General features: G+C 38.5%; 1 protein-coding gene across 9 annotated transcripts in view; it reads left to right on the forward strand.

Annotated features, from left to right (window-relative positions):
- The window catches only part of LOC117946855 (RNA-binding motif, single-stranded-interacting protein 3-like), a 173,818-nt gene that overhangs the window by 136,856 nt on the left and 23,792 nt on the right, over window positions 1-13,170 (forward strand). For all 9 annotated transcript variants that reach the window (XM_034875282.1, XM_034875280.1, XM_034875279.1 and 6 more), the window contains 2 exons: window positions 4,775-4,932; window positions 6,004-6,083. In XM_034875282.1, the coding sequence (XP_034731173.1) occupies window positions 4,775-4,932; window positions 6,004-6,083 (238 nt within the window). The remainder of the gene's footprint in view (window positions 1-4,774; window positions 4,933-6,003; window positions 6,084-13,170) is intronic.

Genomic DNA, 13,170 nt, shown 5'->3' on the forward strand with positions numbered 1-13,170 from the left:
AAATGTGTGCAGAAACAAAACAGCTGACCCGCTTTTTGATAAAAATTGTGAAAACCACTGTGCGATTTTGTTAAAGACATATTGTCTTTGGAGGAAATTAGCTTGCAACCACATTGACCACATGGATAGGAAATATGTTTTACCATTTAATCTTTTTTTGTGGCTTGCAAACAGGGAAAAGGATTTTGTCAGTGTTGCCTCCACAGACGGCAAGGGGGAATTCTGAAAAGTGAAAGTCCTTTTGTGTCGAGATGAGCAAGATATTGTTGAGTATGACAAAGTCCACAGCCGTTGTAAGATTTTGAAGCACAGTGGAACATAGCCTCAGGAATGCTCTGGAGCTAATTTGTTTTCATGATAGAAACTCAGAGACCTGTAATGTTAAACAGTGTATCATGGCAATGAATGTGTTTTAGTTTTTCCAGTGATTTCTCAACTAAATTCCTACAACTTGGATGTGCTATGGTACCTTCATAAGCTTTAGCCTTGTTAGCCTTAGGCACTGCTGAATCTTCTTTTGGGTATTCCCATTTTGATGAGCGTTCAAGTTCTGATTTTTATTATAAAGGTTTCCCATGGCAACTGAATAAAAAAATGTCCTGTTTGTCAACCCAGGCCTTATTAAGCCACCATTTATTATTGCCAAGCACAATTCCACTGTGCTGGAGTTTGTCACTTGGTATAAACACGGTCCCATGAGGCAATTGTTCGGGCCTTTACAAACCAAAATATATTTTTATTTCATAAACAAAAAGCTCACATTGTAGTCAGATATGTCTATATGTTCTGATGATAAAAAGGTCACGCATACAATGCTTTTAGCCGTTTCATACGTAAAGTTTGCAAGTAAAAAACTAACTCTATCCCTATCTAATAGAATAGTTTGCAGTGTTTTATCAGTAGAGTGTGTAGACATTGATAATATTAAGTATGAGTGTTTAAAGTTTGAATAATTGCCCCTTTTGATTTTGCTTAAGCCTTGTGAGAAGTAATTAAAGGATAGGTTCACAATTGTTAGATCTGTTTACTTAGGTGCTGAACATTGAAACAGCTTTGCCTTGCTTGCTGTCATCATTCCTTCTGTTCATAGTTGACATGAAGAGGTCCCTTCCTAAGGGCTTCCAAAATAAGTCATGGTGTACAAAATTCAGTTGTTGTTCTACGCAAAAATGAATGTTAAAGGTTTACCTGAAACTAATGTGAGGCAGTAGGGAGGAATCTTTGACCTGCCAGGTTGAACAGGAGGAAAGATTACACCAAGCAATACGGGTTTCATTAGCCGTATTTCCATTCACAAAAATACAATCAAACTTCCTCAATTGCTCAAAAAGTTTTGCGCTCGCTTGAGGTGTTTTTTGTGCCTTATATTATATGGCTGGTAGTAGCAAACAGGTATGTAATTTGTCTTTGTCTCCAGATAGCATAAGACATAACCAATACTAGCTGACATGAAACAAACAATTAAATATTGCCCTACTGAAACAAATTCCTAAAGACCTCTCTTCATTTTTTTCTCGTAGATGTGTTAGATGACCAAGACTCATTTTGTTTCCGGTGTATCTTCTTCTACTCCTTTTACTGGCCAATTAAAGCCACGCATTGGAATATACTGCCAACTTCTTACAAAACCACGCTGAAGCCTTAATTATTCATTTCATACCAGTTAATGGAAACGTACCTAAATCGCATTCCTTTTTGCTACATTTTAAAAGTTTGCTTCAAATTCGCTTGATAATTGAATGGAAACCCAACAAATGTCCTTATGGGCACCTGTCTAATGTTTTAAGACAGACTTGAACAATTGTGAAACTGCCCTTGTTCTATGTTAAAAAAGCAGTGATGTAATAGTTTACCCAGGTATGTGGCAAGTCTTGATGACCTCAGTGACCTAACTCTTTAATGGAGATCAATGGTTTAACACAACTGTATGCCTTTGATGCCACTGCTTGCATAAATGCACACACACACAAACATGCACAGAAATGTAAAAGATTACACTGAAAGCTATTTGCCCCGTGTGGGAATACAATTGTGCAACTCTGTGTATTGGACACTCTGTCAAGGGAAAATCCCTGCTGACAAAGATAGAGAGATTGAGATTCAGACTCAGGAAGAAAGGTAAAATATTTCAGACTTCTTCACTGTTCTGCTTATTCTGAGTCACTGATGATGGCTGGTCACAGTCGGACAGACTTGGAACTGGCACTCCTGAAATCAAACAGCTCTGCTGCATGCAAAGGAAAAGCCTCCATGGAATATGATTATACTCAAAATGATCCACATTGGACAATTTTCTTCACAAGGTATTCACCCAACAACACACACACGCAGACATATATCCAACATAAATTGTTTGCCATAGGACTAAAATGAAACTTAACATTGTGGACTCTTATCATTTAATTTAGTGTGTACAGCATAGCACATACTATACACACTACTACTATTAGTATTTGTTTTATTTTACATGACAGTAGAATCAGTAGACAGTAAACAGTAGAATCAAATGTACAACTCGTGTCCCATTCCAGCACTGCACAGGATTCACTGTCAGTGTGTTACTTGTGTTTCTGCTGCCCGGGTTTGTGCACAGGTGACATGAGATAAAATATGTGAGAACCCACCGTTTTAATAATGAGAGCTACTAACTGATATATTGTATCAGAGACTTTCCAGGCACTTATGGACACTGATCTTCATAAAAATGTGTTATGAAATACAAATTTGAGTGTTGGACCTTACCATTAAGATTTGCAACATTATTTCCAAGGCCATAATTAATACATAGCATAATTATGGCATAGAGGGGAGATAAATCGGATGTGACCATAAACTCCCATGATTTAAAGAAACATCCCAGAGGCATTCTGCAGGACTATGTGTCCTAATAGTTTTATGAAAACATAAAATAATGTCTTGAAGTCATGTATTTAAGATAGGAACGAGTGTATCACATCCCCTTTTCTCTCAGTCACTCTTCCTTTCTGGCTGTCTCATTAGGCATGGGCCGCTATGAGAACCTTAAGCAAAATATCACAGTTTCACGGTATTGCAATCACAGCTATAAATATTATTTTTGAAAGGTCTGATAAAAAAACAATTGAACCATTGAACACAATGTGTTTTTATTTTAAAACACATTGCACACTGGCAGTGAGCGGGATTTCTAAACTGCCCTTTCTGTCCTTTTAGACTCAGAAAAAGGTCATACCTTCGGAACAGTATGACAGGAAAATGTTTAGTGGTTTTGAAACCGTGCCTTCTTCAAACCGTGGAATGGAAAGCCGAAGTCACGCCCCTGCTGGTGGATCTCATGGGAGCTTAATTAAGAAAAAATATGATCAGTGAGATCAGGAGAGGCAACTTATTTTGTGAACCCTTTTTTGAATTGACCAATGGCTCACAAATACGATGTTCATCAATTTAAAAGATCATTTTCCAGCCAAAGAAAGTCTGTTAGTCATAGGTTTGTCATAGTACAACTTAGTTTTGTGTATAACCGGTCAGTGAACTACATCTCACGTCTCTCACATCTTATGTCACTTAGCTCAACTTGCTCGCTAGCTCCCTGATGTGTTTTATCCAGTGAAGTGTTTTTAGCAGTTTAGCAAAAGAAAAAGCAAGATCTGCTGATATTTTAGTAATGTTACATACACAAAGACATCGTACCTTCATCAAGACGTCATCCATGCGACATTGTAGTGTGTAGTCTTTCTAAATCCGTATTTTCACAGTCTTATATTTCAACTGTTTAACAATAAACTGACTTTCATTGGTTGAAATATTACCTTTTAAGTTGACAAACATCATTTTTGTAATCCATGGCTCAATTTAAACTGGATCAAAAAATTATTTGCCTCCACCCGTTAACTCCCGTTCATATTTTTTTGAAAAATAGGTCCCATTGACCTGAAATTGAAGGGCGTGACTTCAGCTCTCCACGCCTAGTCTCAGTAACAAAAAGGAGCACCCTCTATCAAACCCTCTCGTGCATCCATCCCTCTTTAATTTGCCAGCACTCTAGTTACACCCACACATGCACACACAGGCTTTGGTCTCCTGCAGAGGATCAATTCAATACGGCGCTGCTAAACGGAGCAAAACTATTTGAAGGAACTAACTGAGAAGCACATTACAAGGAAGTTCCCTTATTTCCTTGAATTTTTTTTTTTATTTAACTCAGTTAACATCTATGATTCCTGGGGGGGTTTCCAGATTGCTTCAGGGGTTCTGAGTCAAGCTGGTGCGCTGCCTTTTCAATGAAATGTTTATTCCTCTTTTGAGGAGAGTTTGCCACTTGATACCACCAGATATTTTGCAGTAGGATATTCAGTCATAAATATGGAAATATAGAAATGGTGCTGCCTTAGCTTTTAATGCTGCAAAACCAGCATTTACTGGAGGCTTAAAGTGAACTATTTTATTTCTTTTGCTTCAGTTTAAGCCTTTTATGCACTACAATAATAATGGAAAAGAATTGTTTGCTTAGCATAAGGACAAGTAAGGATGAATCCAACATTGTACCATTTCTATGCATGATTCACTGACAGTTTTGTGAAGTTGATTAACAAGAATAAATAGCATACAAGCGCAAATTCTTTTGTGTGAAACCCAATAGTAATTATTTTTCAGAGAGGCATTTTCAAGTCTCTGAAATTAGACTGAAATGAGCTAATTCTCTTTTCTGTCTGGCTTTGAAACCTTTGCCTACGCAAGACAAATGATTTGATTATGACTCTTTTTTTAAATCTCATTCTACTGTGTTTCCCAACAGCAACAAGAGCAGGACCCCACCAACCTTTACATCTCAAACCTGCCACTGTCCATGGATGAGCAGGAGCTGGAGAACATGCTGAAGCCCTTTGGTCACGTCATTTCCACGCGGATACTGAGGGACGCCAATGGCCTGAGCAGAGGAGTGGGCTTTGCTAGGTATGCACGGAGAGAGAGAAAGCACACAAGCTCTCACTTACGCTTATGGCTCTCCAAAAATCTTGTACTGCTTGAGGAGTATTGCTTGAGGAACTTAACTACATTCCCACTGTTTTTGTTTTTTGTTTTTTTTACATGTTTTTACAAGTGTCAAACACAACCAAATGTAGTCTTTTGCTCGAAAAACTACAATTACTTATCAGGCACCACACAATCCAGATTCATAGTTATCACACTATTGCACTTTTTCATATTCAAGAGGCAACATAACCCTGAGTAGACTTCCTGCCTTTTACAACCAATGGACTTTTTGCTGTAATGATACAACTGCACATTCCTGTACCCTTGGCCCCTTCACCCTCCTCTATCTCAGTGTGTGTGTGTGTGTGTGTGTGTGTGTGTGTGTGTAAGTGTGTGTGTACGTGTGTGGGTGGTCTTCTCAGTTACACCGTGGAGTGTGCCAGTGATTAGAATGCAGTCAGGACTCCATTCAGGGTCACTGGCTATGTGTGGAAGACCCAAGACACACACAGAGACATGCATGCTCACATACAACGCACACACTGTCTCTCTCTCTCTCTCTCTCTCTCTCTCTCTCTCTCTCTCTCTCTCTCTCTCGTCGTCACCATTTTTCTCTCCCACACACACACATACATACACACACAGGCGTTTGCTTGCCAAGCAAGCAATTAGTCATTGAGCTGTGATTGGGTGAGCAGAACTGAATGGTGGCAGACAAAGAGGACATGACACACAACAGATCAGACTGAATGGAGCTTTTAAACCCGGACAAAGGAGAGGAAACCCCATAGAATACACACAGAGACACAGACACACACACATGCACAGGCCTACCTCAGGCATTTTGCTCAGGCATGCATTGGCAAACAAGCACAATATGCAGGCATTTCATTTACCTACTGTAATGCAGGACATATTTGCATGCACATATATCCACATACAGTAAATTCACACTTTTAAGAACCACACTACATTTTTTGCCTATTGAAAAGTAACATAAGGAGCTTAGTGTTGTTGAGTAGCCCCTCTGTCTTTTCTTCTCTCTGTCAGGATGGAGTCAACAGAGAAGTGCGATGTGGTGATTCAGAATTTCAACGGGAAATTCTTGAAAATCCCTCCAGGCATGACAGGTAGGTGTAGCTCAACAAGACCATTGTGTTGTACTGACAACGCTTGTGTTTTTTTATAACAAAGCATGGCGTTTCTCTGTAGGTCCAGGTGCTCTCTGTGGCATCCTACACTAAATCGTTGTGTTTTTTTTCTTTCTTCAACGTGTTCTTTTAACTCAGTTTTCCACAAACCTTAAAAAGCATCACCCGTAAGATCAGGAGTTTGCATGTTTGTTTAAACAAATGTAAAGGAAGTCATCTTTTAGTGTCTTATTGATGAGAACACAGCAGTCTTGTCATGTTTCACCTGTGCACATCATGCTGCAGTTATGTGCACATCATGAAAAGGTGGACAGCTCTTATAAATAGGACTGGTTATTGTTTGAAAATCTAACAAAATTACACCTATCTTCAGTAGCTTATGTTTCTTTCATTTGATTAAATACACCCATGACCATAGCCGCTACAGTATCACTGTACTTCAATGAATTAGTAACATGTTTTATCAGTTACAGTCATCTTCTCAAATAAACAATTTCCACATCCGTTGGAAAATATCACAGACTTGAAAAAAAGGAAAATCCTGCACTATGCTCTTGTTACACCATCACCATTTATTAAAGAAACTAACATTACTGCCCCTTTGGACCTCTTTCAAGAGTGTATCCAACAGTTCTAATCAGTTACAGTCATGCAACAGACATCTCCGCCTTTTGGTGTTAAAACATCTATCTGTGTACAAGCAGTGTCAGTGCGACTGATAATATATCAGCATCATCTCTGCTGCTCTCTTTCTCCGTCTGTCCCACTCCTTCAACCACCTTGAGTTGAAGATCTAAGTGATTAATTGACTATTGACTGTGTGGCACACAGATTGAGCCGCACACAAGCACGAGGGAAAGAAGGAGGGGGCAAGGGTGGGGTGTATGGAGAGAGAGAAAGAGACAAGGAAAGGTTGGGAGAAGAGGAGGAGGAGATGCAATGAGGATGAGATTGGGGATGTCATTGTGTCTGGGAAAAAAATGAGGAGGGGTGTGTGGGTGTGAGAGAGAGAGAGAGAGAGAGCCAAGTGGGGTGACTAAACATGAGTGAGATAACAGAGCAAGGACAAGGTGAGAGAAAAGAGAAAGCTGAGGTGGGGAGAAGCAAACTGAAAGTGACACAAAATGGGAGAGGAGAGATGGAGATAGAGAATGATCAAATATAGATAGAAAGAGGGAAGCTGCGCCACACTGAAGAAAATGGAAATCAACGACGGACAGAGAGAGAGCTGTGCCCTGGCAGTATGATTTGTGAGGTACAGCATGGTGGGCTGCTCAGTTTCTTACACGCACTGACACACACACACACACACACACACACACACACACATACACTATTGTACTTCTACATAATGTGAGCTATAGGTGTGTCATTTTGCAGCAAAGTGAATAATTAATTCTTCCATAGCTGCTGCTTTCAGCCTGTGGGGTTGAAATCTTAACCGCTCCTTCAAAAAAACACGACATTCAGCAGTCATGAGCGGCATGGTCGTGCTAGTGTGCCGGTTGACAAACTTGATTCCATAAAAAAACTGATAAGAAAACTGTTGGGGTGCAGATTGTTATATATTATCAAAGAACTACTTTTTACAGATTATTGTCCTATTTCATTTGAATTCTTTCATCACAATAAACAAGTTAACATGCAAATTTATAAATGAATTCGTTTTTGCACGTACTTACTGTGACAGAGCATGGTCTGTTTCAAAAGCTACTGGGGACTGGTGTGTAATGATAGATGCTTGACTCTGCCCGACTCGACAGACCAGCTTAGCTCTTTTTAGCATCTTTTAGCTCATTATTTGGGTTTCGGGACTCATAACTTGGGGCCCAGCACCAAACAGCAGACAGACAAAGCAACTAGCTAGTCAACATAGTGGCGTATTTAGCAACTAAAGAGCCATATATTTTCCTCAGCAGTTATTGGAGACCAAAACAGAACAAAAAGAATACATAAATTCCTACATGAGCAACGCATACTACAAATCTATAGACAAGGCACTTGCTCTCTGTGAGTTCACTAAAATATAAACTGTTTTATAAACAGTGGGGTTTTTGCTTGTCAGATTATGTAGGCACAATACTTGATGTATTGGGTAACGTTACGTAGCGTTATAGTTTCAATTACGACTATGCTAATTTATCTAACTATAGCTATCAACAATAACAGTCTGTGGTTTGGAAACACTAGGATTGCCACTATTTTGTATACATTGACATTTGATTAGGGATATACTGTATGATATCACAGTCAATTTATGTCAATCAGTTGTACTGGCAAGGATTTGTGTGGTTATGGGTGTTTGAGCGCATCCACAATTGTTTGCTGTGTGTCGAAGCTTTTTACCTTGTGATGCTGATGTTAAATGTGTGTGTGTGTTCGTGTGTGTGCTTGTGTGCACACACGTGCATTGGAGCTTTGTTGGAGCTTGTTGTGCAGCGTGTTAGAGCTGTTTACATCTTTAAACACATACCCATAAACATTATGATGTTGCAACGTTGAAGGCCCAGTGCCAGACCCCATGCTTTGCTACTGATTAAGGCAAACGTATCAACTGGATTTAGTAAGAAGCAACTGTTTTCCAAAACAACATAATCATAAAAACTTTTATGAGGCGATAGTATGTCAATGTTGTATTTATGTCTTGTTGTGCTACAGGCAGGTTGTGGCAGGTTTCAACCTGTGTGGCACACACAAATATACACTCACCAAGTTGCTGACCTCTATATTGAAAGAGATGCATAGCTTGTCTTTGCCAGGTGTGTGTGTGTGTGTCTGTCTGTCTGTCTGTCTGTCTTCCTTCCTGTCTGTCTGTCTGTCTGTCTGTCTGTCTGTCTGTCTGTCTGTGTGTGTGTGTGTGTGTGTGTGTGTGTGTGTGTGTGTGTGTGTGTGTGTGTGTGTGTGTGTGTGCGCGCGCTGACCAGTTTAATTACTCGGTAGAATCTGGCCGACCAGGCCCTCTGTGTACTCAGCCACAAAACACACACACACACACACAGGTTCTGTTTATTTGTGTCATTGCATTTCCAAACTATTGCAGTGACATTATGATAGACCTTTGTGCATAATTATGTTAATACTGGTTGTCTTTAAAAAACAAAAACAAAAAAACACAAGTCTACTGTTATCAAAAGTTAAGCCTGCTATTCCGAATGTATTGTACTAATGTATGTGTGCATATCAATGAGTGGAGTGCGCCTGTGTGTCCCTCAGATTAATCCCAGTCTGTCCATCCTGGCTGATGTATTGATAGGAAACTGTAATGTTTTACTATTTAGCCGCGGGATTAATGCCGAAATTGATCACATGAGAACGTCAATCAGCCCTTGTCGACAGCAAGTCCCTTGATCCTCAGCTTTCTGACTTTTACTGGTGGTTCCTGTCATAGAGATACAGTGTCTAGATTGGACATAAACACTTCAATTTCTCTACTCAAATTATTGATACAGAAGGTGCTGGATTTAAGTCAAACTTCAGAGCTACAGATGTATTATATATTGTTAGGTTAATTATTATTAATTATTGTTAGGTTACTTATGAATACAGGATATCTAGAATGCTTCCACAGCTTTTGTTCAAGCTTTGTTTGCTCCTCATGTCTCATAACTTTTAGTGAGTAGAGCTGTCCTGCAAATTTGACATTCTGATGTGTAAATCAATCAGTCTGTTTATTTACTATATGTTAGTCTGCCCTCATACTGGAAGGAAGAGTGTGAGCACCAGTGGGAAGCCCTAACTATCCAGCCATTAAGAACAAACCTCTTCTTCAGCTTCACCCTGTCACTTCCTGACTTTACAAGCTTTAGATAAGAAATCTTTCTTGTTCTTTATGACAGATTCAGCACATAGTAGGGAAAACGGACGTGAATGTTGACTTAAAAGGTGTCCCCAAAGACTAGGAAAAAAGAAAAGTAGTGATGATTCTGCATTTCTTTTGACTTCATGGACCAGGGTTAGAAGATAATATCACTTAGTTCTTATTATCTTACATCTCTAGTCAAGAATTATTGATATATCATTCCACTTATTATGCACATAAACAATTAGCTTTTTCAAAACCAAATTTGTGAGTCAAATCTGTGAAAGATTACTGGAACACACACACACAGACACACACACACACACAAACACACACTTGCCTTCAATAAAGGTTAAGAGTTTCTCAAGAGATCTTGTTTATTCATGCTTATTTGAAATTTGTTAATATTTTAATTTATACTAATGCAGCCCCATAATATAAATACATGGAAGTTTCACCTTTAATGATTTCTTGAATGATTAAATCATAAAAACAGCAACTACATATGACTTGGTCAGATATTGCTTTATGAAAGTAAAAAGTAAATTATTTTTAATTAGATGCTAGGATCAAGAAATGAATAAAAGGAAATCTGCCTCTTTATATTACTCTGACCCAATTGCATTTCCTCATTGTGTCTTTTTCTGTGTTTATTTCATTTTTTCCTCTCCTCCAAGTTCTCCTCTCTCACATTCTATCACCTCTGTCCCACATCTGCTCTATACCATTTTCTAATCATTCTGTCTCTCTTACTTGTCTCACTATCTTATATAGTATTGTAGTTTTAATAGTTCTCTTTTCCCCGTCCTCCCTTAATAATAAGAAAAATGGAGGACAAGAATGACAAATGTCCAGATCTCACAGAAGACCCATTATCCTTCATTCTTTTCAATAATAATCAGGAGGCTTTAAAAAATGTATGCAGCATTAAATGTGTCTGGTATGATCATGAGGCATTAAGCCCCCATTTGTGGCAGAAATGGTTCAATACTTTCATTAATAGGAAAGTAATTGTAATTAATGTTCCTGATAATGCTGGAAAATAATTGAACGTTGCTGTACAGAGAAAAAGAGGCAGCACTTTACTATCTGACCGAGTCAACTTACATGTGATATTTACAGCAACTTCTTCTATTCTCAAAACATTGCTTTGGGTGTTAAAATGTGCTACTTTTGAAGCACTGGCCAAATCCCTTCAACGCTGTCAAGTTCTAAAAGTTGCAAGGACGTGCTTGTATTTAAACATCAGTCTGAGAATAACATTCTTAGATAAATGTTAGTGCATCAGTACCTTTTTAATTCTACTTGTCTCACAGCCAATTCTTTTTGGGTTGCTTTATGACAAGAAAATGGAGTAAATGTAGTGAGCTTCCTCTCCCCCGGGGTAGGTGTCAGGAAATGGTTTGTTGAGTGGTTGTTAATGTCAGCTTGTACTTCACACAGGCAGCAACACAGGGTGAAGATCAACTCAGTTAACCTTTAAACTTAACAAGTGCAAAAATCTTATAAATCTCCGAACTCAGTCTCAGCTTACGGACCTTACTTTTTAGTTTATTGCAGTAGACATTGTTAACGCTACTAAAAGGATAGTAGCAGTATGCATTAACATTTTCTAATACATATTTCTTGATTTGGGTGGCAATTAGTTGTTTTGAACTAGTAACTCTCTAGAGTCCATATTGTTTTGTCCCCAGGCTTTAAGCTCTTTGATCCCTGGTCTCTTGAAGAAAAAAGACAACATCCCATTCAGCCCGAGTATAGGGAATCCTCATTTTATCACATTTGGGGATTGGATCCCATTTTCTAACTGATTTCCCATGTTGCTTGCAAATGGCTTGAATTTTAATTGAGAATTTTCCCATTTGAGGGATTGTCCCATTCAGATGGAATTTTCTCTCTTCCTAAGTGAACACTGAGCTAAGCCTTTTTCTGACCTAAAGATTGATGCAAAAACCTAAGGTCTTTTAGTACCTTGACTTAATCAGGTTCATCTAGAGGTGTGTGTTTAATCCTCCCCCACATTTTTCTTTCCCCCCTGTTTCTTTTCCTGTGTCTCTTTCACCAAAACACAGATGGATATGTTTGTTTGCTCTGCTGGAGTTATAACAGTTTCTATGTTGCCTTGCAATATCCCACAACTCCGATGAGAGGTAACAGTATGTGATCCACTCCTCACAGTACAATCCACCCACACCGCTACCTACAGTATGTACACATACACAAACCGCCACAGATCGAAAGCTCCATTTCAAATCAGTTAAGCACTACTTCTGTTCTTACCCTGTAGCATTACAACGTACACACAAATATTCAGACAGGCAAACAACCAACCTCTGTCATTGTATTATCTCTTGCAGTCTTCACATCTTTTATTGTCTATTTGCATCGCTTGTCTATGCAGCTGCAGGATGTCACCTGTTTTTTCTTTCCCCAAATGAAGCATAGAAAACACAAAAACTGGAGTGAAAGTCTTAACTTTCTGATCCATAAAGCTGTGGAACTTTGATGGATAAATTAAATGATAAATGAACTATTGCAAGCCTTAGTTAATGCATACAATAAAATCTTGTAAACAATTCCCAATTTTGAAAAAATACACGCATGTAGTATTTTTGATCTGTTAACAACTTCTGTTGTTCAGTAGCATTGACTACACACACGTAGAGTGACACACAACTACAGTACACGCCCATAGAAGTTTTTGTCTGAAGTATTTTATTTCGCACATTCATCACAGGGATGAACCTCAGAGTCCCATTTTCCGGCAAAAAGAAGATATTCAGATTCAGTTTGAAATAAAATTAGACTATTTTATTTTAATGTGTGATATTTTGAAAGATTAATACATTTAATACATTCTCAAGTGCTATAGACACCTATAATATATTATGATGTTTACACATAAATACAGGGACCAAACATCAAGGACAACCTCCCAAATCATGGAAGCCAGTGACAAATTCTTGTAACACAAACAAAGGTTGTGTAAACTAAAATCCAAATACCATTAACTACTTATATCCATAACTGGATGATGACAAGATCATCTATGGAGGTAGAAAATCAGAGGAAAACTGAATACCTTATCTTTTCATTTCTGAATATGTGAGACTACTAACAAAATGTGGTGTATGCGATACGCTGGCTCACAACTTGTTCTGTATAATATAAAAGCTCCTGTCAACAAAGTTACAAAAATAGAATAACATCATTATGAATTATATACCAGGTTTGCGATCAAATGTGACTACAGTATACACTTATTAG

Source organism: Etheostoma cragini, chromosome 6 (assembly GCF_013103735.1).
Source record: "Etheostoma cragini isolate CJK2018 chromosome 6, CSU_Ecrag_1.0, whole genome shotgun sequence".
NCBI lineage: Eukaryota > Metazoa > Chordata > Actinopteri > Perciformes > Percidae > Etheostoma > Etheostoma cragini.